General features: G+C 36.9%; 6 protein-coding genes across 7 annotated transcripts; 1 reads left to right on the top strand and 5 right to left on the bottom strand.

Moving 5' to 3' along the window:
• Positions 1 to 438: 438 nt before the first annotated feature.
• LOC17890727 (AT-rich interactive domain-containing protein 3) lies at positions 439 to 5213 on the bottom strand. Its single transcript, XM_006296923.2, has 13 exons — positions 5024 to 5213; positions 2725 to 4461; positions 2593 to 2632; positions 2360 to 2412; positions 2231 to 2276; positions 1931 to 2023; positions 1717 to 1824; positions 1554 to 1608; positions 1394 to 1460; positions 1245 to 1311; positions 1109 to 1159; positions 921 to 1013; positions 439 to 837 (listed from the first exon to the last, which is right to left on the bottom strand). The coding sequence occupies exons 2-13, from the start codon at positions 4446 to 4448 to the stop codon at positions 736 to 738; spliced, it is 2499 nt and encodes an 832-aa protein (XP_006296985.1). The 5' UTR covers positions 4449 to 4461; positions 5024 to 5213; the 3' UTR covers positions 439 to 735.
• Positions 5214 to 6856: 1643 nt separating this feature from the next.
• On the bottom strand, positions 6857 to 9136 carry LOC17892483 (ankyrin repeat domain-containing protein 2B). The gene is made up of 9 exons (XM_006297866.2): positions 9055 to 9136; positions 8873 to 8922; positions 8607 to 8752; positions 8302 to 8514; positions 8061 to 8209; positions 7811 to 7967; positions 7593 to 7685; positions 7218 to 7357; positions 6857 to 7120 (listed from the first exon to the last, which is right to left on the bottom strand). The coding sequence occupies exons 2-9, from the start codon at positions 8910 to 8912 to the stop codon at positions 7021 to 7023; spliced, it is 1038 nt and encodes a 345-aa protein (XP_006297928.2). The 5' UTR covers positions 8913 to 8922; positions 9055 to 9136; the 3' UTR covers positions 6857 to 7020.
• A 262-nt stretch (positions 9137 to 9398) lies between these two features.
• Positions 9399 to 11467, bottom strand: LOC17893570 (AP-1 complex subunit sigma-1). Its single transcript, XM_006298649.2, has 7 exons — positions 11338 to 11467; positions 10506 to 10592; positions 10327 to 10418; positions 10117 to 10225; positions 9983 to 10018; positions 9801 to 9887; positions 9399 to 9710 (listed from the first exon to the last, which is right to left on the bottom strand). Exons 1-7 carry the CDS (start codon positions 11338 to 11340, stop codon positions 9639 to 9641), a joined length of 486 nt encoding a protein of 161 aa, XP_006298711.1. The 5' UTR covers positions 11341 to 11467; the 3' UTR covers positions 9399 to 9638.
• Positions 11468 to 11528: 61 nt separating this feature from the next.
• Positions 11529 to 13711, top strand: LOC111831643. Its single transcript, XM_023786662.1, has 2 exons — positions 11529 to 11734; positions 12148 to 13711. The coding sequence occupies exon 2, from the start codon at positions 12155 to 12157 to the stop codon at positions 13355 to 13357; it is 1203 nt and encodes a 400-aa protein (XP_023642430.1). The 5' UTR covers positions 11529 to 11734; positions 12148 to 12154; the 3' UTR covers positions 13358 to 13711.
• Positions 13712 to 14025: 314 nt separating this feature from the next.
• LOC17891700 (3-hydroxy-3-methylglutaryl-coenzyme A reductase 2) lies at positions 14026 to 17212 on the bottom strand. Of its 2 annotated transcripts, none has more exons than XM_023786661.1 (6): positions 16505 to 17212; positions 16237 to 16380; positions 15324 to 15897; positions 15051 to 15232; positions 14620 to 14960; positions 14026 to 14501 (listed from the first exon to the last, which is right to left on the bottom strand). In XM_023786661.1, the coding sequence occupies exons 1-6, from the start codon at positions 16617 to 16619 to the stop codon at positions 14250 to 14252; spliced, it is 1608 nt and encodes a 535-aa protein (XP_023642429.1). In that variant the 5' UTR covers positions 16620 to 17212; the 3' UTR covers positions 14026 to 14249. The 2 variants fall into 2 exon arrangements, with proteins under 2 accessions (XP_023642429.1, XP_006297478.1); XM_006297416.2 differs by having other exon boundaries at positions 15324 to 15804; positions 16505 to 17211.
• A 149-nt stretch (positions 17213 to 17361) lies between these two features.
• LOC17891091 (3-hydroxy-3-methylglutaryl-coenzyme A reductase 2) lies at positions 17362 to 19695 on the bottom strand. Its single transcript, XM_006297278.2, has 4 exons — positions 18613 to 19695; positions 18344 to 18525; positions 17914 to 18254; positions 17362 to 17788 (listed from the first exon to the last, which is right to left on the bottom strand). Exons 1-4 carry the CDS (start codon positions 19527 to 19529, stop codon positions 17537 to 17539), a joined length of 1692 nt encoding a protein of 563 aa, XP_006297340.1. The 5' UTR covers positions 19530 to 19695; the 3' UTR covers positions 17362 to 17536.
• Positions 19696 to 21884: the final 2189 nt, after the last annotated feature.

The raw sequence follows: 21884 nt of genomic DNA, 5'->3' as shown, positions 1-21884 counted from the left end.
GTTTGGAATATTAACAGTAACAAGATTAGAATCACTTCCAATATTAAAACGATGGATTCCATTTCCTTACAAGCCAAAAATGATTCTTTCAAATTTGACACATAAAAAAAATAAAAGTCAGAATTAATTATCTAGTCTGAAATGTAATGTAAATATTAGAAAAATATTATTATTAGTTTTTTAAAAACATTTAAACCTTTGATTTTAAATCCAAAATCGTAATCTAACCTATGAAACCCTAAATTCTAAAGTTAAAACACTAAATTATTTAAAATAAAGAGACATCAAAAATATAATACCACTAGCCTACTTGTCTTTTTCTAATTATACCACTAAGTACAAAATTAAGATGCAATCTTGAGACTGGAGCTAACATACAAGATGATAATATAAAAAAAATACACTGCCACATATATCCACTGATTAGCTATAAAATAATTAAAAAAAAAGTTGTAGATTTGGTTGATCCTAATAGAAAGAGTTTTTTTATAAAAAAGATGTTTGTGCTACAACAAATCAATAGTGATACTTAGAAGAATCTAATCAAAAGAGAGGAGAGAGAGACCATAAACTAGATGGCCTAATTAAAGGATTCCTAAACTGGCTCTTCTTCTCAGACTCAGGGCTCTGTTATGCTCTCATAATATACAGACAAAATACTCTCAACAACAACTACTTCTAACAATCTTCTTCTCTCTTTTCAGATCTTCAAAGGCTTTTTTTGTTAAAATGTTTCTAATCCAATTGCTCGAGAGGCACACGGACGAATAGCTGCCCGTTTAAGGTTACCACAGCCGACGTGTGATGCGGATCGATTCTCGTTGGCAAACTTACCACCTGCAGTTTCCAATGAAGGTTTGAAAATATCATTCGACATTCTATGTATAAGCTGAAAAATCGTGTGTAACGAGCATATATACCTTTTTGAAAGGAGTAGCTCCCCAGGGATTCATAGGGTTCTCGGGTTCGCCGCTTATTACCAGACGCCCAGCTGGATCTGATTGGACCCGGACCTGTATTATAGTTGCCAAGACAAAAACTGAGTGCTAAACTCAATCTTAGGATCCATATGTAAACAAAACAGAGTGTTTCAAATTTGAGAGCTAACCTCTTCACGGACTAGTCCGGGTACTAATGCATAGACCTCAAAGCAATCTTGCTGCGGATAATGGAAGAGATTATTAATACATGTAAAACCAGAACGTTATAGCTGAGATCTTAAGAAAGTGGCAACTGAATTTTACCGTCCTCTGTACGTTAATCTTGACCCAGTCAGCTGGTGGTCCAACATCAACAACTGTCACATCCAACCTAGGAAACACAACAGCTGGAATCAGAATTCAGATGTGATTATCACCCATCGAAAACCAGACCACAAAGCTAAAAACCATACATAGGTTTAGATACTTGAATGGCACTTTTTGCACCATGTTCAGCAGGCCTCTTCCGTTTGAGCAAACCTGATGACATTGCCAGGTGTAAGTAATAACCCGAGTCAAAGTTTCACTAGTATACATTACGACCAACAGTTCTTTATCAAACAGAACTCATACCAGGGGAGGTCCCAATCTGTTTTTCACGCTTTTGATGAACAACTAAGTTCTTATCCTACCAATAACAAAACAGCATGTTCGGTCAGACTATGACAACAAAGATATAGAGTGAACCTGTAAAGGTAAAATCAAACATATGTTTGGTAACAAGATTTAACCGAACCTTGATTGCAGGGTCACTAACTTCACCGTTACCGTTAAGACGCTGTGAATGCCAACCTTGCATAGCACGTGCTGCAGCATCTCTCCTCGCTCTACCTGATCCAGACGCCTAGTGTAGAAACAAGGCAGCGGTTTAAGTTGAAACACAAACATTAACCATAAGAAGAGGACCGAACAAAAACTACAGACACATGACATGATATTCTCAATCTTACCTGATTATCAGTATTCATTGGTTCCAACTCCAACGGAAGGGGTATCTGAATTTCACCTCCACTAACTTTATGCCGCTCATATTCAAGAAGGGCCTGAAAAATTAAGAAACTATAATGTTACTAGATGTTACTGAGTCTAAAGGAAAATATAATTTAAGGTGATTCACAATTGTTCTCTAATAAATCATTTAAATTATCTCGCAAAAGGATTGATGCGTAGTGTCCCATGCCAGTGTATACAAAATCCACATGAAAGAAACCAAAAGCAGAGAGTAAAAAAGGTGGTGAATAAAATCTCACCTTTTCGTAGAAACCTCGGAAAGTCCATGATACTGTTGTACATGTCCTGAACAAACAATTGACCAATTAGAGGGTAAGTCTTGCAAATTTCCATATGATATCCCTAATAAGAGAAGCATTTTTACTTACTTTGGGGGCCTGAAAGACTCTCCCACTTGCCGCCATAATTTGCTTCCAGTAACCTATCCAAAAAAGAGTATATATTAATCATAGAAAATCATCAAAAGACACAGTGCTTGGGTCATGAACAACAGTATGCATGCAAGTAAGCGAGGAGGGAGAAAAGATGAAAAGCAAAAGCCACATTAGCTCGTCAGAAAAATGCTGTGATATTCATCAGGCATAAACACAGTGACCCATACCTTGTCATACCCGCCCAATCTAGTCACAGCTCTCCACAACCTTGTGCCAAAAAAAATTGAATGAATATCAACATCTGCTTTACAATGTATAACACACTTAAGTGACTAAATAATGATGGGAAGCAAGCTTACTTAAGGCAGTTCAGTCCCTCCCCATAAAATTTTGGAGGTTTGAAATCCATGTTTCTCTCTTTAAAAAAACTATCCAATTCTTTCATAAAAGCAGATTGATCCTCTTCCGTTCCAGATTCATTACCATCAGACGTATCATCCAAAAGGAAAGAGCGCTTAGCGCGCATGGCCCCATCAGCGCCAGGTGGTACCCGAGGATATTTTTGGACTCCATTGTTCAAATCTCCACTACTCCGCATTTCAGACTTTATATTGGAAGGTGCAACACAAGGACCAGGTTCACGTGTCACTGGTGCACTTTCATTATCTGCATCATTTATCACAAGTGCTCTAGAAGTATCTTGCTTTTCAGTATTAGCCTCAACATTGACATCCTTGTTATTAGTGGAGTCAATAGTAGTATCAGCAACCATTTTAGAATCTGGAAGATCAAGTTCCATGTCTTCTGTAGTCAGAGCATCAGCTATAGTCATTCCTTCATCATGATCAGAGGAAGTTTGGGTAGCAGGCAAGCCAGATAACCCTTCGTCACTGCCTCCTGAAACTCTAACTGCCAACACATCAGAGATTTTGTCATTGTCTGTCACATTTTCAGTGGCAGGCATGTCTAGTTCGTTTTCCACATTCATTGAGGTTTCTAAGAGAGGCTCAGATGGATGATCCTCCAGTTTTGATATGGTCTCAGACCCAGGCACCTCTAGCCCTTTGTCAAGCTCCCTTGTGGTCACGTGATCGTGATCGACTGGTCCACTTCCATCGCCAGCCAAGTTCATATTTTTAGCCTCACCGTCATCCATAATGTCATTTTTCTCCTCAACAACTTCGGTATCAGGATTGGCTGGAAATTCCTTACGGTCTCCAGAGGATATGATCTCATGTTCTTCTGCAGATTTTTCCTGCTCCATCACAGTATTAGCATGAATATGCAGTGATCCTTTTTCTTCCGAGTGTTTGTTATCAGGATTGACTGGAAATTCGTCATGGTTTCCTGAGGCTATCATGTCATGTTCTTCTGCAGCTTTTTCCTGCTCCATGACAATATCAGCATGATGATGCGGTGATTCTGTGTCCTCCTCTGAGAGTTTGGAGTCAGGTATTTTGGCCGTTTCTTCATGGACCACTGCATTATCTTTGTCAACCTTGACAGCATCTCCCTCATCTTTCAAGATTTCTGAACTTACTTCGCAAGACCCTATGTTCTGTTCTGCAGTGTCTTCTACATTAGGGTTGATTAACCCTTCGTCAGTTTCTAAAGCTACTGATGGAGATGGACTTTGGTGCGGGATTGTTTCTAACTGGGCATTGTTCTCATCATGGGTTTTCTCATCATCAATCTTCGGCGGATCATCATCATTGGTCCCTCCCTCAAGGGTAGAAGTCACCTCGTTCGAAGCAAGTGAAGTACCCTTTTCAATGACCATGGGACATGGAGAATCTTTCTGTTCCTTGACGGGAGCTTCCTCTCCTACTGTCTCTCCTGGATTTTCATTCTCTGTTTCCTTCACATCACCCTGCCTTTGCTCTCCACTTTCAATTTCCTTATCAGTGCCCTGTTCAACTCTCTCACTCTCCATTTCCGTTAAATTCTCCATTGTTGATTTCACTTCCGTTAAATTCTCCATTGTTGATTCTACTTCAGTTAAATTCTCTATTGTTGATTTCACTTCCGTTAAATTCTCCATTGTTGATTCTACTTCAGTTAAATTCTCCATTGTTGATTCCATCTAAACAGCATTCCTATACAAATTCACGCATACAAGAAACAATTAGAAAATAGCATAAAATAAATGCGATGACCACATGCTACACTGAAGCTCACATATTTAGACAAAACCCAAAAACACACACAAAAAAAAAAACCAGCTTAAAGGTTTGTGAGGGAGCCATAGGGATTTGAGAGAGATGAATTATGAGATATTTTCAATAAATCTCCAAGATATGTTTGTTCTTTCTTCTTAGAGTAAAGCTCAGTGTTCTAGAAACGAGGAATCTTTCTGAACCTACCAGTATAAACAAAACTTGATTATCAACTACACACACACAAAACTGAAAGCAAAAACCTAATCTCGTGTCTTGAGATTCATAAACAGTAATTCACAAGCAGAAAAAAATACCCCAAAGGTGAGACTTATAAGACATCAAATCGAGAGATTCATATTCTCCAAATTACGAATTCAATTAAAGATTCAAATCAAAACAGAAGACGCATACGCCACGATTTACAAAAACCTCTCACGAGTAGCTAACATTTAGTCGTGAATTCCAAATTCCGAAAACCATAAAGCAATCGAAAACGAACCTTTGGGGTTGGTTGATAGAGACGAAGCAGAAGGGTAGGAAAAAGGTAGATAGGGAGAAGACGGCAAGGGGGATGAATTGGTTTGGGAGCTTCCTTGAAGAGCAGTGACTGAAACACTCTTTTTTCTCTGTCTCTCTTTCGTCGTCCTCCTCAAAATTTTACCCACCGATCGAATTTGGAGAGAAATGAAATCGAGGGTTTGCGATTTGAACCGGGTTTTCTCTACACTTTTTTTGGGCTCACGGGCTTTTTGACCTAATCTTGGCCCGATCAACATCACGCGTATCAGATCTTGTCGGAAGTCTTAATTTTCCTTTTTTCTTTTTTCTCGCAAAGGCTAATAATGATATTTTTCGTATCTATATATATAAAGTTAGCTTTTTCTCTCTTCTCTTAAGCCACATCATCATCCACCTCATTTTATTATTTAATTTTTAAAATTAATTATACCATTTTATCATTTAATTTTATGATTTAAATCTATATAAATAAGTTTTTCAAAAAGGAATATGAAAGATCTTTTTTATATTATACATTATAAAACTAAAAAAGATGATTTGTTTAAAAATTAAAAAAAACTTACTAATTATCGATTATACAATCAAATATATAAATAATAGATTATAGTTTGTAGTAAATGTTTAAAATATATATATATGATTATATTTACACAATGTAAACCTAAATATAATGGGATTAACGGGAGTAGAAAAGAAAGTAAGAAATTTTGAGAATATAAATCTATCTAATTTATGTCTCACAAAATTTTCTAACATAAATGAGATAGGTCGGACCGAAACATGAATTCTCATTTTTTAAAAACGTATAAAAATGTAAAAATAAAAATAATATTTCTTTAAAGGTTTTCAATATGAATTTAACTAATTTTTTCAAATACAACACATATGTTAAACTAATAAACAAAATAAAAAGTTAACTATATTTCACAAAAATTGTAAATTAAACTAAAAAACATTATTAAATGAAATAAACTAAATGTAAAGTAAATCTTACTAATATGTTAAATTTAAAAATTGTTCCCTATGAAAAACAAAAAAATATATATAAAACATAAAATCAGAAACATATATATAATAGTATAAAAATGATCATTACGAGATATAAAATACGACAAATCCAAAAAAGAAAAACGTAAAAAAAAAAAAATTATGACAATATAAAAAGAGATAATGTAAACAATTAAAAATATAACAATCCGCTTGAAACCCACAAATTATGATCAAATTTCATGCCAACATATAAAAGGGCCAAAAATATTAACATCTAGATCTATATTTGGTAAAAACCCTAATAGCACACGTTTCTCAATGATTCTTCACTGCACTTCCGTTTACGCCCACACTTCGACTTATACTATACACACTTAATTTCTCAACAACTAATGAAGTTAATAAAACTCAATAGTTTTTCTATACAAAATCTGAACAACAATCTAAGTTTTTAAAAAGTAAAGTATGGTATAGTAAAAATAATAAGTAGAAAATAAAATACAAACTAATTTCTCATAAACAACATAATAAACTCCCGCGCGTAGCGCGGGCAACCGACTAATTAAAAATAAATATAAAGTAATTTAGAAACTGAAACCTACTTTTGAGTTTTGATAACAACAAAAGTTACAAAACAATTAAAAAAGTTCCTTATCTATATTTTTATTTTTATTTTTTAATTTTACTTTTATTTTAAATTTAAATTTATTTTTATTTCTATTTAGGTAAACAGTGGTCGTCCCAACTCAATTTTGGGATTTTCTTGTAGCAATGAGAAAAACAGATCTAAAAGAGCGAAAAGAGAAGACCAATTCAAGAAAAAGAAAGAAAAAAAAAAATTCATTAAAAAAACCATAAATAAACATGTTTTTTCCATCTTTTCATTTTTTCCAAATTTAATGATGAAACAAACCCACAGAAGACAAGTTTGCAATCAGACTCTGTGAGACTATTACAAGACACAGAAGAAGAGAGACGTATCCCTCCTCAGAGGAAAGCGTCCTTCTCAAGCAGTTTCACCACATCGAGCTGATTGTTAAGCTTGGCCACATCAATGGGAGTTTTACTGTCCATGTTTTGCAGAGTACTGCAAACAAACAATGAAACAACCACACTTGTCATATAGAAACATTTTTTTTTTTTTAACTTGTTTGAAATAGAATGTGTTGTTATTGCAAACTTACACTGCAGCACCATTCTCTAGGAGAAGGCTTACACACTCTTTCCTCCCATAACCAGCAGCATAATGCAATGGCGTGTTCTTGTTTTTGTCAACCGCATTCACGTTTGCTCCAGCATCCAGAAGAACTTGAGCACATTTCATCTACAAACAAACTCAACCAAGGTCAATTGGGTTCAAACCTGCGATTAACCTTCTATAAAGGCATGTAATCGTAAATACATTAATGATAATTCATGATTGTGTGGCATTCTACAAAGTGAAGCAGAAGCTGCTAATCCACCAAGTGCATGATAGTAAAGATTAGTAGTATAAATTAGTTTTCACTTTTCATGATTCTGTTGTTGTTGCTACGATTTGTTTCAAGACTTTTTCATACCTCGCCATATCCACATGCAAAATGCAATGCTGTCCTTCCCTCAGAGTCTTCTTCATCTTTGTTACCACCAGATGCCAATGCAGCTTTTAAACCCTGATTGGTTTAGGAAATCAATGCACAGTGAGCTTAAAAGCTAACCTCGATCAATGATCCCAATTTAAGGATGAAGTTCAGACTGTCAAAAACATGAGAGGTTAACAGTGTACTAATCAGATTACCTCCACATCACCGAGACTAGCAGTTTGGTGAACAATAGACTCTTCCTCTTCCCCTTCTTCGGCCTCCTCAGGTTCAGGTGCAACACTCTGGTCTGCTCCAACAGCTATACCCATTGCTTCACCCAGCTTTGCCAATACATCTTTATCATTCCAGTACCTAGCACCAGAAATAAATAACTTAGCCATACTCATGCACAGAAGTAAACCTAGTAAATTCTAACGAAGGATGTAGATTTTTATAATAACATACTTCATCATAGCAGAAGGACCACCAGCATCAATCTCAGCTAGTATAGGTTTCAATTCAGGATCTTCTTTCATCTGCGCCATACGCTCTGCAAACTGCTCTGTTGCTTCAGGGTTACCGAGAGCCTCCAAAAAGGGAGACATTTGCGGATCCTAAAAGATTCAGTGCCATGCTTACATAAACCTCAAGTAATGATTAAGAATAATAGTAACAAGAACGAGAACAACAGATTGTATATAAGTACCTGCACCAAAGCGCTACCAAGACGCTCAGCCATTGTCCTAAACTCAGGATTCTCCATAACCTGTTGCATGGTTTGCATATACTGTTGTGGATCAAAGTTCGGTAAACCTCCTTCATGCGACGCTGTTGGAACAGATCTCTGAAGCTGCTCAGCTAACTGGTTAAAGGAAGGATCTTTAGCTATTTGCTCAGCTAATTCCTTGATACTTGGATCCTGATTTACAAAAAACCATCAACAAAAGAAAAATCCAACCTTTGACTTATACTAATCAATCATATCCCACCCACACAAAAAAGGAGACTTACATTGAGAATACCAGCCATGCCTGAGAAATCAAAAGCACTGAAATCAAGCCCAGGATCAGTCACTGGAGGTGAAGGTGAAGGTGAAGCTCCTGCGCTTGATTCAGGTTTAGTACTCTTACTCTCTTCCTTGGTCTCGTTTTTCTCATCTGCGGAAGAATGAAAACTAATTTAGCCAATAACAACAACAACAACCACCAAATCTGATCAAACAAAAGCAATCGAATCAAAACTACAACAATTGAAATCGAGAGATTTAACATAAATACCCGAAGGAGGAAGAGTTGTCTTCTCTGAACTTGAAGCCATCGGAAAATTACTAAAACCCAATAAAAAAATTTACATAGATTTACTCAGAAATTGAATCAAAGAAGGTCTCCTAGATTAGAATTGATAGATGATCAGAAAAAAAAAAATCGAAAGTATGGTGAAGAAGAGTAGAAGACGATACCTATCGAAGCTGAGAAGAGCAAAATTATGAAAACCCCAAAACGAAAATATTTGTGGCAAAGAAAACGGATATTCTTTCCCTCATTTTTTCATTTAATAAAAAAAAAAAAAAGTTAATTTTGATATTATTATATTTGGAAAGATGTATTATTATCATTTATTATTTATTAATATCCATACGTTTGGACAAATAAGTTAAGAGGCCTCAGGCCCAAAAGCCCATAACTTTAAGTTTCTTTCTTCTCTACTTCCAGATTATTTTGGTGAAATTTTATCATGTCAAGATTCTTTAGCTAAAATAATTTCTTCAGATTTTTCTGCATTGCGTAAAATAGTAAAATAACGTTTAAGGCGTAAATATGTGAAGAGATTTTATACCATCCATCACACTATATGGATTACGCAAAGATAAGTAACAACCACTACTTGTAAACCCACAACGATGAATACTTCTTTCTTCTGATCAATCAAACAAAACATGAGAAGGCAAACAAAGTGTGATTGAGTAGAGAATTCCTCAGACGATAACGAAATAGTTAATCATTTACGACTGTTTCAACTGCGTCAGAGCAGATCCGAAAGAGACTACTTGGTTGCCTGAGCAATTATATTGCTTATGGAACTCGCCTCCTCTTTCGCAGCTTCCACCAGTTGATCCTTCAAAGACCATTATAACACACATCATTAACACAATCCTGAAGAGCTAATCCTATTGTCTCAGCGGGGACTAGGATTAAGAAACCATACCTGGGCTGATATTATCCTCGCAACTGTTTTCTTGCTCGACTCTTGAAGTTCACCGGCAATCAACAGCTCATCCAGTATGTAATACGCCTAGAACAAAACAACCAGTTTCGAAAATTTCATAATGAAGTCAAATTACAGAGAGTGGATAATCTTTGATCCTGTAGAGTTGTGTATGAGTATACCTTGTGGAAGTTAAAAATCAAATCGAGTTCACACACCTGAATATCATAAAATAAACAGCTCTTAATCAAAATCTAGATGTTTTGTGAGATTATGATAGAGTGGAGGAAAGCCTTTTGGGTAAGTGTTTACTCACACTGCCAAAGTAACGGTCAAGAATCTCGACATAGTGATGAATTATCTCCAGTACCTCTAACTCGTTATCCGCCTCATCAATGCACATGCAGAAGTACAAACTTGCATATCTGCACAAATACACAACCGTCATGTTTATAACCAGTCTTAGTTAAGTAGCTTAAGATTAAGAATACATTGTGTATGTAGGTATCAACTCAATGTTTTTTACCTTTTGTAGACAACCTTGTATCCTCTCCATTCAATAAAATTGCAGAGCTTGGGACCTCGGTTCAGAATCACACCACTGAGTTCGCGTATGACCTGTCGAGAATCGAGATCATGTTTACAAATGTCAGAACAAATAGGCATACAGATAAACTAACTCAATAATACCTAAGCTGTACATACCTTAGATCTTTCCTTCTGTGTATAAGGCGAATACCACTTGGTGAGCCTTACTTTTCCTTGCCGACTGACTAGAAGCACAAAGTGTATCTGGAAACACAAACATCACAACAAAGAGCCACCTTAGACGGGGTTTTTTTTTAATTCTTTTGCTTTCCAGGATCATCTCACTAAAAGCTTTTCCTTAACAAGAGTCTTAACAATTCGAGAAAGCATTACTCTTGATAATATTCACTAACTGAAATCATTATGAATGGCAATATATAGCACATAATCAGTTCTTTTTCATGTATCCTCTCACCTGTGGGAAGTTATCAGACACAAGAAAATTCTACATCACAAAAAACACAATTTATAAAACTACTGCTACGAGGAGATAAGAGAATATGCAAAATACAATGTAGCTCTTCAAGTAAACGAGCCTCACAACAAGGAGCAGCCGTAAAGATTTGAAACGCACACAAAGGATAAGGCAAGTAAAAGAAGAAATTGTGAGAGATCAAGTACCCAGAACTTGAAATCAATCTGCCTACCTTCAATCACCCTAAACACTGGCGCCAGCCAAAAGCATTTCAAGCAAAATTGAGTTTCCGAAACAACACAGAAGAAAGCAAGAGATATCAAGATGTACAGATCTACAAGCTTCTTTTGCCAATTCAGAAACAGAGGCACACGATTCATTACCAAATCAATACCAAAATTCACATTCAAAAGTTGTTGTTCCTTTAAACTACGAGCAGCATCAGCAGTACTCAAGATACAAAATCGAAGGCAGATCCAAAATCTAAACACATAACACAGTCAACGAAACGCAAAGACGAGAGCAGATTGTTACCATTTTCGTTAATCCGAACACTCAAGATCTCACGAATCTGTAAAAGCTCAGCTCGATTCGCAGAAGAGATCTCTCTCTCTCTCTCAAAGCTGATGATCGTCGAAGTCGAAACTCAAAAGAATCCTTCCGGGTATACACAATAGAATGGCAGGGGTATAATTGTAATATAAGCTTCTTTAATTTAATTCCGGATCTTGTTCCGGGTCGGATCCATACATACATATCTTTTTTTTTCTATTCTTTTTTAACACCCTCTCAAGTCACGAGTCTCGGATTCCTTTTGTGCTCTTTGTGTAGCTCCGGTCATCTCATCTCAACGCTCTGTCGACGATCGTCTTCGTCGCAACAAGGCGACTCCTCCTTCTTACACTTATCTCCTCTTTCGTCTTCAATCGATGTAAGTGATTGAGTTTTGATTTAGTTTGTAAAGAAGTTTTGGGAATTTTACAAAATTTAGGGCTTTGATATGAAAATTTCGTGTTTGGATATGCACATTTGGTTGATAATCTTGTTTAATGAGACGATTATGTTTTTGCATTCGTCTTTAAGAGTATGATGTTGATGAATTGTGTTGAATCTTAGGTAGACCTAATCAAATCTTAGATAGATCTAATCGGAAGTTGCAGAGAAATTGTATAACTGAGTAAGATTAGGACAACTGGTATAAAGAAGAGATTATAGAACAATCGGTAATAACAAGAGATTATAAGACAATTGGTATAGCTTGCACAAATGAGACATTATAGGACAATTTGTATGACTGGTACAACTTCTGATTCATAATTGTCTTTTATTTGGTTATATTTCCAGCCAGACGATGAAAAAGAACATCAACACAAGCGTACATTTTGACTATGGAGGACACTATTCAGAAGAGTATGAGTGGACTTCAGGAAATTCATTATATGCTATATTGTTTCAGACCTCATCTTTGGAGGAGATAACTTATTCGGTCTTAGTAGATAAGATATGGAAGAAGATCAAGATAGATAGAGCTACATGGAAGCTGAAATTGAGTTACAGTCTATCTAAATCTCGGAGAGAGACATATATTGTAGATGACGAGGACGTATGTGTATTTCTAACGTCATTGGATACCGAGGGGCTTATACCAGTTTTACGAGTGGAGTTATTAAAGGATACAGAAAATAATCAGCGGGTCGAGCAATTTTCAAGAGAGGAGCGAAGAAGTTCAGTTGGTGTGAATTATGGGGAGGTGGATTCCAATGGAATAGTTTATGATGTAGATACTGCAGGAATGTTTTCTGTTCTTAGAGAGGGAGAAACATCACAACAACAGAAAGAGTCGATTAATGTACAACCGATTATTGAAGAGGCAATGGAAAATGCTGAAAATGCTGGTAAGAGAGATTGTGAGAATATGGATGATGATGAGGAAGATGCTAGTCATGAATATGTTGAGCTTCCAGGTTATGTAAAAGAACGTCAATATTTGAAAGAATGGGAAGATGGTACGGGTCTTGAGAAAGATCAAGAGTTCTGTTCAAAGGATGCAGTGTGGGATTTGGTTCACAAAGCTGCAAATTTGAACTGCTTTGGTGTGAAAACAGTTAAGTCTGACCCAACGCGACTTATGGTAGAATGCAGCCAAGCTTCAAAAGGTTGTAAGTGGTATTTACGAGTTACGAAAATGCAGAAATCAGATTTTTGGACTGTCAGAGTACATAGAAAGATGCATACATGCTCTCGAGCTGTTCATATTACTAGCAATAGTAAACAGAGAGGCACATCACGGTTAGTAGCATCTGTTTTGCATGAAGTCTATCCAGGTCAATCTGATACACCGAGTCCTAAAAACATCATGAATATTGTGCAAGGAAGACTTGGTTTGCTTTGCTCCTACTCTTCCGCCTTGCGAGGGAAAAAACAACATGTTAAAGATGTGCAAGAGTCTATGCTAACTAAGAAGATGAAGGGAGATGGGGCTAGTGAACTTATGAAAAATATGAATACGACTGGCGATGGAGAATTATCGAAGTCGGCGAAGGAAACCAATTGAGGATAATCGAAGTCAACAGAGGAGACCAGTCGCCGAGGAAGAGAGGAGAAGAAACGAAGTCAACGGCGTCACCGTTTCAGTTTATTCTCTTCAATTTTTGTAATTTGATTTTACAATAATTTAGGCTAAAATAGGAGATCATTAGGTCGGAATAGGAAGTGTGAGACTGAGAAATGAAGATGGTTCTACTGTTTTGCTTAGCTAGCGTTCTGGGAGAATCTAGTCATTTAGTCAATTCATAACAATCATAGTGTGATTAGATCGTTCAGATCCTTTGCCGTTTCTTGTTGATCCAAGCTTCAAGAAGCACATCAACACCAATACCACCAAGTATAAAACTTCCATCATAAGCAAGAGCCTTTGGCCAAGGTTTATGAAAGACGAAGTAAGCTTTGTATTTTTCCTCAAGTTCCCTCGAGATTTGTTTTCTCGCCCTTGTCACCTGTTTAGCCTCTGCAGTTTGCTTCTTCTTCTGATTCTGATTCTCAATGCGCCACTCTTCTCCTCTCTTCTTCATTTCCCATCGTTCTATACAACTCAACCACTCTTGGAGAGCTTGAAATTTTAAAATAATAGCACTTTCTGATTTTTGTAAATGTGAAGTGATTTATATACTAGTCAGTCTCTATGAGATTTCCAAAAAATATAATATAAGCGATAAAGAGGGAAGGACAAAAAATGACTTTACATAAATTAAGACCATTTGGAGAGCGATAAAGAGGGAAAGACAAAAAATGACTTTACATAAATTAAGACCATTTGGAGACTTAAAGAGTACAAACAGATAGAAAAGAGATCGATGAAGGAAAGAAATCAAAATGAGGTTAAAATTACATCAATCTAAGTTTGGGTTTTTTATTTTATTATCATCTGTCTCATCGTGCTCCAAATATCATCTGTTGACTTGAGATGAAGGGCCAATGTCTCTGCTGGATCTGTTGTATTTCATGTGACTCTTCACAAGCTGTCCAGCTGCAATAGCAGACATTAGGGAAAGCTCTCCTGCAAGTACCGTACCAGCCACTATTCTTGCCAATTGCTGTGCGTTTGAGCCAGGCGCTTCCTTCTTTGATCCTTTCACACCAAGCAGATTCAAACAAGCTGATTGTGATGCAAGTTGTGTCCCACCTCCAACAGTACCAACCTGAAACCACAAATCATTAAAATAAGTTCATGAGTTGGATACAACAATATTCAAAGTACCAACGGCTTTGTCTTCTCCGCAATAATTTGTGTAATTACTGATAGAACATGCACTATACCTCAATGCAAGGCATTGTGACAGAGATGTGAAGGTCGTCGCCATCGGCAAGAAGCATGGTGATACAGTGTGAGCTCTCCACGTTTTGAGCTGGGTCTTGGCCAGTGGCGATGAACAGAGCGCTGACAATATTGCTTGCATGAGCATTGAACCCACCAAGAGAACCAGCCATGGCTGAACCAGCAAGGTTCTTGAGCATGTTAAGCTCTACAAGTGCCTCAACGCTAGTCTTCAACACTTTCTCCACAATCTCACCCTTAATAACAGCTTCACATACAACATGCTTACCGCGTCCTTCGATCCAGTTTACAGCTGAAGCCTTCTTGTCCGAACAGTAATTTCCTGGACACCATAGCACCAACAATTAATTAAAAAGAGGTAGACTTTGATTCAAAAATCGAGACTATACTAAAGATAGAAAGAAGAAATTACCTGAGATGCCAATAACATCCATGTCAGGAAACTCGCTCTTTATGAAATCCAAGACATTCTGAACACCTTTGGAGACCATGTTCATCCCCATAGCATCACCAGTACTACACGAAAACCTCAGATAGAGATTCCTCCCAGCAATCGTGCATTTAATACTCTGAAGCCTAGCAAATCTACTCGATCTATACACATATACAACAAAAATCAAAATCCAATCAAAAATCACCATCCATCCTAGCACAAAGTAGAAGGTACAAAGTTTCTCAAACTCACTTGTTGAACATGAGAGACAATCTCTCAAAATTAGCAGGATCTTGCAGATAAAACATGACAAGAGCAGCTCTTCTTGCAGAAGGGAATCTAACAACTGGAGCTCTAGTCATTGCATCTTTCAAGAGAACACTAGAAGCACCTCCGGACAAGTTAATAGCTTTACAACCTCTGTTTGTACTAGCAACCAAACAACCTTCTGTTGTAGCCATTGGCACTGAATACTCAACCCCATCGAGCAACAAAGGTCCAACAATTCCCACAGGGATCTGAACATACCCAACTGGCATCTCACAGCATTGCCCCAAAATCGAATCGTAATCGAAACCTTCCAATGGAAGACCGGTCAAGGATTTTCCGGTTATCCTCTGAACCGCTTCTCTTCTAATCGCTGCTGCTCGTTTACATTCTCCGAGCTTCGCCTCCAATGAGTTAGATGGGATGGTTCCTTCAATCACCGATTTAACAATCTCTTCATCTTCCACTGAATCAAGACCAGAAACAGGGGAATGATCAATGGAACTAGGTTTAACAGAACAATCTAGGGATTGGTCACATGGAACCTTCCTCCTGAAATCTTCATCGTTAACCCAAACATCATCATCGGAAGAAGATCGATACCGCAGAAACCAAGGAGGTAGATAAACGAAGCAACGAAACCAATGAGAGCACAGATCTCAGAGAGGTCAACGACAATAGGATTCAATCCTTAACACTAACAGTTGAGGCATACAGCAGACTAAACTTATAAGCCTATGGCTAATTTGCACGAGGTTGCACAGTATAATGCTGCAAATTTGGTACTTCATTTGAACCAAACACCACTAAGACTCTCTATTTCCATTTCTATGCTCACAGGAGTAATAACATGGAACCAAAACCTCTTCAGGCTTAGTGAAAAAAATCAAATCCTCACCTCGAAGAACACACCCATACCAAATCGACGAGCCTTTCCCGATGTGAATATCACCAATAACAGAAGCACCCGGAGCCACAAATACATCCTTATCCACCAATGGAGATTTATCAAACACATTCATCAACGTCCTATGCCTCGACACTGTAAAATCAAAACGAACCCAATGAGACCCACAAATTTCTCTGGTGAAGACACAAATTAGAGATACGAATTGGATCTAGAGCTTAAAAGAGCGTAAGCAAGGGAAGGATCTGAAGAAGCTTACGATGTTCTTCGATGCGGTGGCTTCCTTGAAGAAGAGAACCAACACGATCAAGAGCTTGACCAGTCCCACGAATCCAGTTGCCCACAGTGTAAATCGCTCTTCCTAGGGTTCCCATTTTTTGTTTTTTTTTTTTCTTTTGTGATTCTCCGATTACACACAAAAGACACGATTCATTTTGCCCACAGTGTAAATCCAGTTGCCCACTAATCTGCACGAGGTTGCACAGTATAATACGTAGTTTCCACAGATTTATTAGAACCAAACTCTTGTCATGTATATCATCAAATCAACACAAACACTACCACAATGATCAAACCAATGTTATAAAATTCATGGCTAGAAACAATACGACAGTTAATAAAGCCTTAATCACACATCTTGATGCTATGTTATAAACTGCAAAAACATCTTATGTTGCCCAGAAGATGATGTTGAAACCCAAAGGCTTATCACATTGATCCCATCAAGCATCAAGTATAGCTAACAACTAGGTACTACAAGCAAATGGAACTTTTGACTTTTCTTGTTGATCCAAGCCTCCAGAAGCACATCAACACCAGTCCCACCATGTATAAAACTTCCATAAGCTTTCTATTTTTCCTCAAGTCCCCTCGAGATTTGTTTTCTCGCTCTCGTCACTACTTAAGCCTCGGCTGTTGGCTACTTCTTCTGATTCTCAGTGCGCCGCTCTTCTCCTCTCCATGGAAACCTCACTTCCCATCGTTTTTTACACCTCAAACACTCTTGTAAAGCTTGAAATGTGAAAAATAATAGCAATTTTCTTATATTTGTAATTTGTGAAAGTGACTTATATACACTAGTCTATGAGACTTTCAAAAATTATGATATAAGACATAAAGATGGAAGGACAAAAAATGACTTTACATAAATTAAGACCATTTGGAGACTTAAAGAGTACAAACAGATAGAAAAGAGATCGATGGAGGAAGAAAATCAAATGAGGTTAAAATTACATCAATCTAAGTTTGTTTTTTTGGTTTTATTATCATCTGTCTCATTGTGCTCCAAATATCATCTGTTGACTTGAGACGAAGGGCCAATGTCTCTGCTGGATCTGTTGTATTTCATGTGACTCTTCACAAGCTGTCCAGCTGCAATAGCAGACATTAGTGAAAGCTCTCCTGCAAGAACTGTACCAGCCACTATCCTTGCCAATTGCTGTGCGTTTGAGCCAGGCGCCTCCTTGTTTGATCCTTTCACACCGAGCAGATTCAAACAAGCTGATTGTGATGCAAGTTGTGTCCCACCTCCAACAGTACCAACCTGGAGCCACATATCATTAGAAAAAGTTTATGAGTTGGATACAACAATATTCAAAAATACTAAGGGCTTTGTGTTCTCTTCTCTGCAATAAATGGGTTTAGTTTCAGATTGAACATGCATTATACCTCAATGCAAGGCATTTTGACAGAGATGTGAAGGTCGTTGCCATCAGCTTCAATCATGGTGATACAGTGTGAGCTCTCAACGTTTTGAGCTGGGTCTTGGCCAGTGGCGATGAACACAGCGCTGACAATATTGCTTGCATGAGCATTGAACCCACCAAGAGAACCCGCCATGGCTGAACCAGCAAGGTTCTTGAGCATGTTAAGCTCTACAAGAGCCGCAACACTAGTCTTCAACACTTTCTCCACAATCTCACGCTTAATCACGGCTTCACATACAACATGCTTACCGCGTCCTTCGATCCAGTTTACAGCCGAAGCCTTCTTGTCCGAACAGTAATTCCCTGAACACCATAACACCAATTAATATAAAAAAGAGCTAGACTTTGATTCGAAAATCAAGACAATAATGAAGATCGAAAGAAGAATTTACCTGAGATGCCAATAACATCCATGTCAGGAAACTCGCTCTTTATGAAATCTAAGACATTCTGAACACCTTTAGAGACCATGTTCATCCCCATAGCATCACCAGTACTACACGAAAACCTCGGATAGAGATTCCTCCCAGCAATCGTGCACTTAATACTCTGAAGCCTAGCAAATCTACTGGATCTATACATATACACAATAACAAAAAAAAAACAAAATCAAATCACCATCCTAGCATCAAGTAGAAGGTACAAAGTTTCTCAAACTCACTTGTTGAACATGAGAGACAATCTCTCAAAATTAGCAGGATCTTGCAGATAAAACATGACAAGAGCAGCTCTTCTTGCAGAAGGGAATCTAACAACTGGAGCTCTAGTCATTGCATCTTTCAAGAGAACACTAGAAGCACCTCCAGACAAGTTAATAGCTTTACAACCTCTATTGGTACTAGCAACCAAACAACCTTCTGTTGTAGCCATTGGCACTGAATACTCAACCCCATCAAGCAACAAAGGTCCAGCAATCCCCACAGGGATCTGAACATACCCAACTGGCATCTCACAGCATTGCCCCAAAATCGAATCGTAATCGAAACCTTCCAATGGAAGACCGGTTAAGGATTTACCAGTTATCCTCTGAACCGCTTCTCTTCTAATCGCTGCTGCTCGTTTACAATCTCCAAACTTCGTCTCTAATGAGTAAGATGGGATGGTTCCTTCAATCACCGATTTAACAATCTCTTCATCTTCTACTGACTCAAGACCAGAAACAGGGGAATGATCAATAGAACTAGGTTTAACAGAACAATCTAGGGACTGATCACATGGAACCGTCCTCCGCAAATCTTCATCGTTAACCCAAACATCATCATCGGAAGAAGATCGGGAAATGAGATCGATACCGCAGAAACCAAGGAGGTAAATAAACGAAGCAACGAAACCAATGAGAGCACAGATCTCAGAGAGGTCAACGACGTGAAGAGGCGTAGAGTTACGGATCTTCTCACGCCATCGGCTGAGAAGGAAATAAACCGTAGCGAAGAAGAGGGCGAGGAAGAAAGTGTTTGTTAGGTACAACGGAAGAGGAAGAGCGTCAGAGGCTTTACGAGGAGGAGTGACGGCGACATTGGAGATATCTCCGTCGTTGTCTTTGTTTTTGGTCGGAAATCTACGACGGAGATCCTCCATTGACGCCGAGACAAAAAAAGCTTGGATTTTTTTTGATGGGTGTGAGAGTTTTTTGGGCTCCAAAGTCAGAGAGATGGCAAAAATAGGAGAAGAGGGTTTATTTATAGTGGTAGTGTGGTGACATCGAGATCAACGTCAATGGAGAAGAAGAACAGAGAAGATGGTTTTGTCTCCGTCACAATCTATATAACTACTTCTTTTATTTATTTCCTCTTTTGGGGAATGATTTGATTTAGGGTTAAAAAGTTTTTGTTACTTTTGTTTGGGTCTTTTTCTCAATCATATTTATTTTTATTTATTATTCTTATTTTTAAATGGAAAAATAGTATATAGGAAACTAAAATTATGATTTAAATAAAAAACAAAAGTAAGAAATATATATTACTTTCAAAGGTAGATATATATTGAATGGATATAATTAATTTAAACATCATCTTTGGCTTTTAAAATGCAATATGTTATTAATTTAAACCTTTAAGTTTTGGTTTTTCAAAAAAAAAAAAAGATATTGTTTTCTATATTTATAAAAAACAGTTTTTATACTAATTTAAAAATTATTAAATTTTGGCTTTTAAAAACATGTCTATTTAATTTCCTGGATTTTCTTATACTTTGTTAACTTACAAAGTAAAAGTCCACCGCAACCAATTCACATCACATGACATGTTTTTAAGAACTTGCAACAACCCAGATTAAAATACATTAACGATTATCAACTATAAAAAAATACTATAGAGCACGAGATAGTAATTGTAAACGATGACTATTATCTTCTTTGATTAGTCCAGAGCTTAAAAATAGTGCCATCATGCAAATGCATGCATTGCGCTGTCATTACATATGTTTTAAAAATACCTGAACTTGAGTGTAATAGTTGCATACTTGCATTTCCGAGGCACTTCGGTTCTACATTGACGTCAGTGTCGTTTTTGTTGTTATCTTCTTCTTATATTTGGGTTTGGGGAGAGATTTTTTGTTTGACCACACCAAGGACAAGAATCTTTGAGCATCTGAAATATACGATTCTACAAGATTTTACACTCACTATCACGTGAACTTTAGACATAGTAACGATATAATAACCATTGCTGGAGTCTGGAGTAATCTTTTAAAGTAGACACGTAGCTTCGTGCACCAACATCAATGTTAGAAAGTCTTGAACATACACCTACCTAACCTTGTTTCTCACACCAAAATATAATATCGAGATAGGAAAATAAGAAAATTAATCGGTATTTGACAACATGTTTAAATGAGAAATTTCTCTTATCTTATGGTTATTATATAAATGTTAACTTCTCTAGGATTAATAAAATGTGATCTCAATATACTACTATACAAATGTTAACTTCTCTAGGATTAATTAGAGCCACTTTTGGTGTAAAACTTGTCACATAGACATACTTTAAATCCATGGTGTACTTTTGAGCTTTATTTGCTAGCTTTTTGATTTTTTTGACGATTTTGCCCTTATTTAAGATAGTGAGAGAAAAAACAAAATGTTGAAATGTTGATAAGTTTAAAACCGTTGGATTGTAACTAAATAAAACGATCATGTGGCTGTAATAAATCGTTCAAAATAAAAAAGTGTAGCTAGATTTTAGTTTTATTAGCTTTGATAAAGACCAATGGATTTCAAAGAGAGAATTTAGATCCTATTGCTTATGTTGAGCGCGGAAACCAAAGTAATTGAAAGAGATTATAGAAGTTTGGTTAGTGAAACAAATATAACAAAAGAAAAATTTAAGTAAAAATTAATGTATATTTTTTTGACACAACCGATTATAATTTTTTTTTCTACATTTTAACATCCACTTTGATATATTTTAAGTGTATATTTCCATTAATTATTATTCTTCCGGTTTTAAGCATATTAGAGTATCCATTTGGTATTGTTCATTTGGACAACGTATTTTGTGATTTTTGTGTCCATCAATTTTTTTATGAATCGATTTTCATATCCACATAAACCATACAATAGAACAAGTGTTTTAAGAACATATATTCATTCTTGTAACTGTTACTTTTATATGGACAAGTTATTGTGGATATGACATTTCTGGTGTCAACTTAGGGTTTTATGAATGCATCAATTTTAATGATAATTTGGATCGAAAAGATACTCTGTGAAATTTATGAAACTCGTGGATCTACGGAAGCAATCCTGAATGTACTGTTCCCAGGCGAAAGTGGCTATGAAGCATTCAAAAAACTTTCCACTGACAGGTTAGCCTTTGCATTGCACCTAGATCCCCTTTTCTTGTGCAGTGAAACATCGGGAATTCTAATTGGGGCACGTACACAGCTTTGTCTAACGGGGCGTACTGAACCTCTCGAGTACTACCTCATAGAAAG

This window comes from Capsella rubella, unplaced genomic scaffold (assembly GCF_000375325.1).
Source record: "Capsella rubella cultivar Monte Gargano unplaced genomic scaffold, Caprub1_0 scaffold_3, whole genome shotgun sequence".
In the NCBI taxonomy this organism is placed as follows: domain Eukaryota; kingdom Viridiplantae; phylum Streptophyta; class Magnoliopsida; order Brassicales; family Brassicaceae; genus Capsella; species Capsella rubella.
Note: the sequence above shows the minus strand (reverse complement) of the source record. Positions and strands in the feature narration are given on the sequence as shown.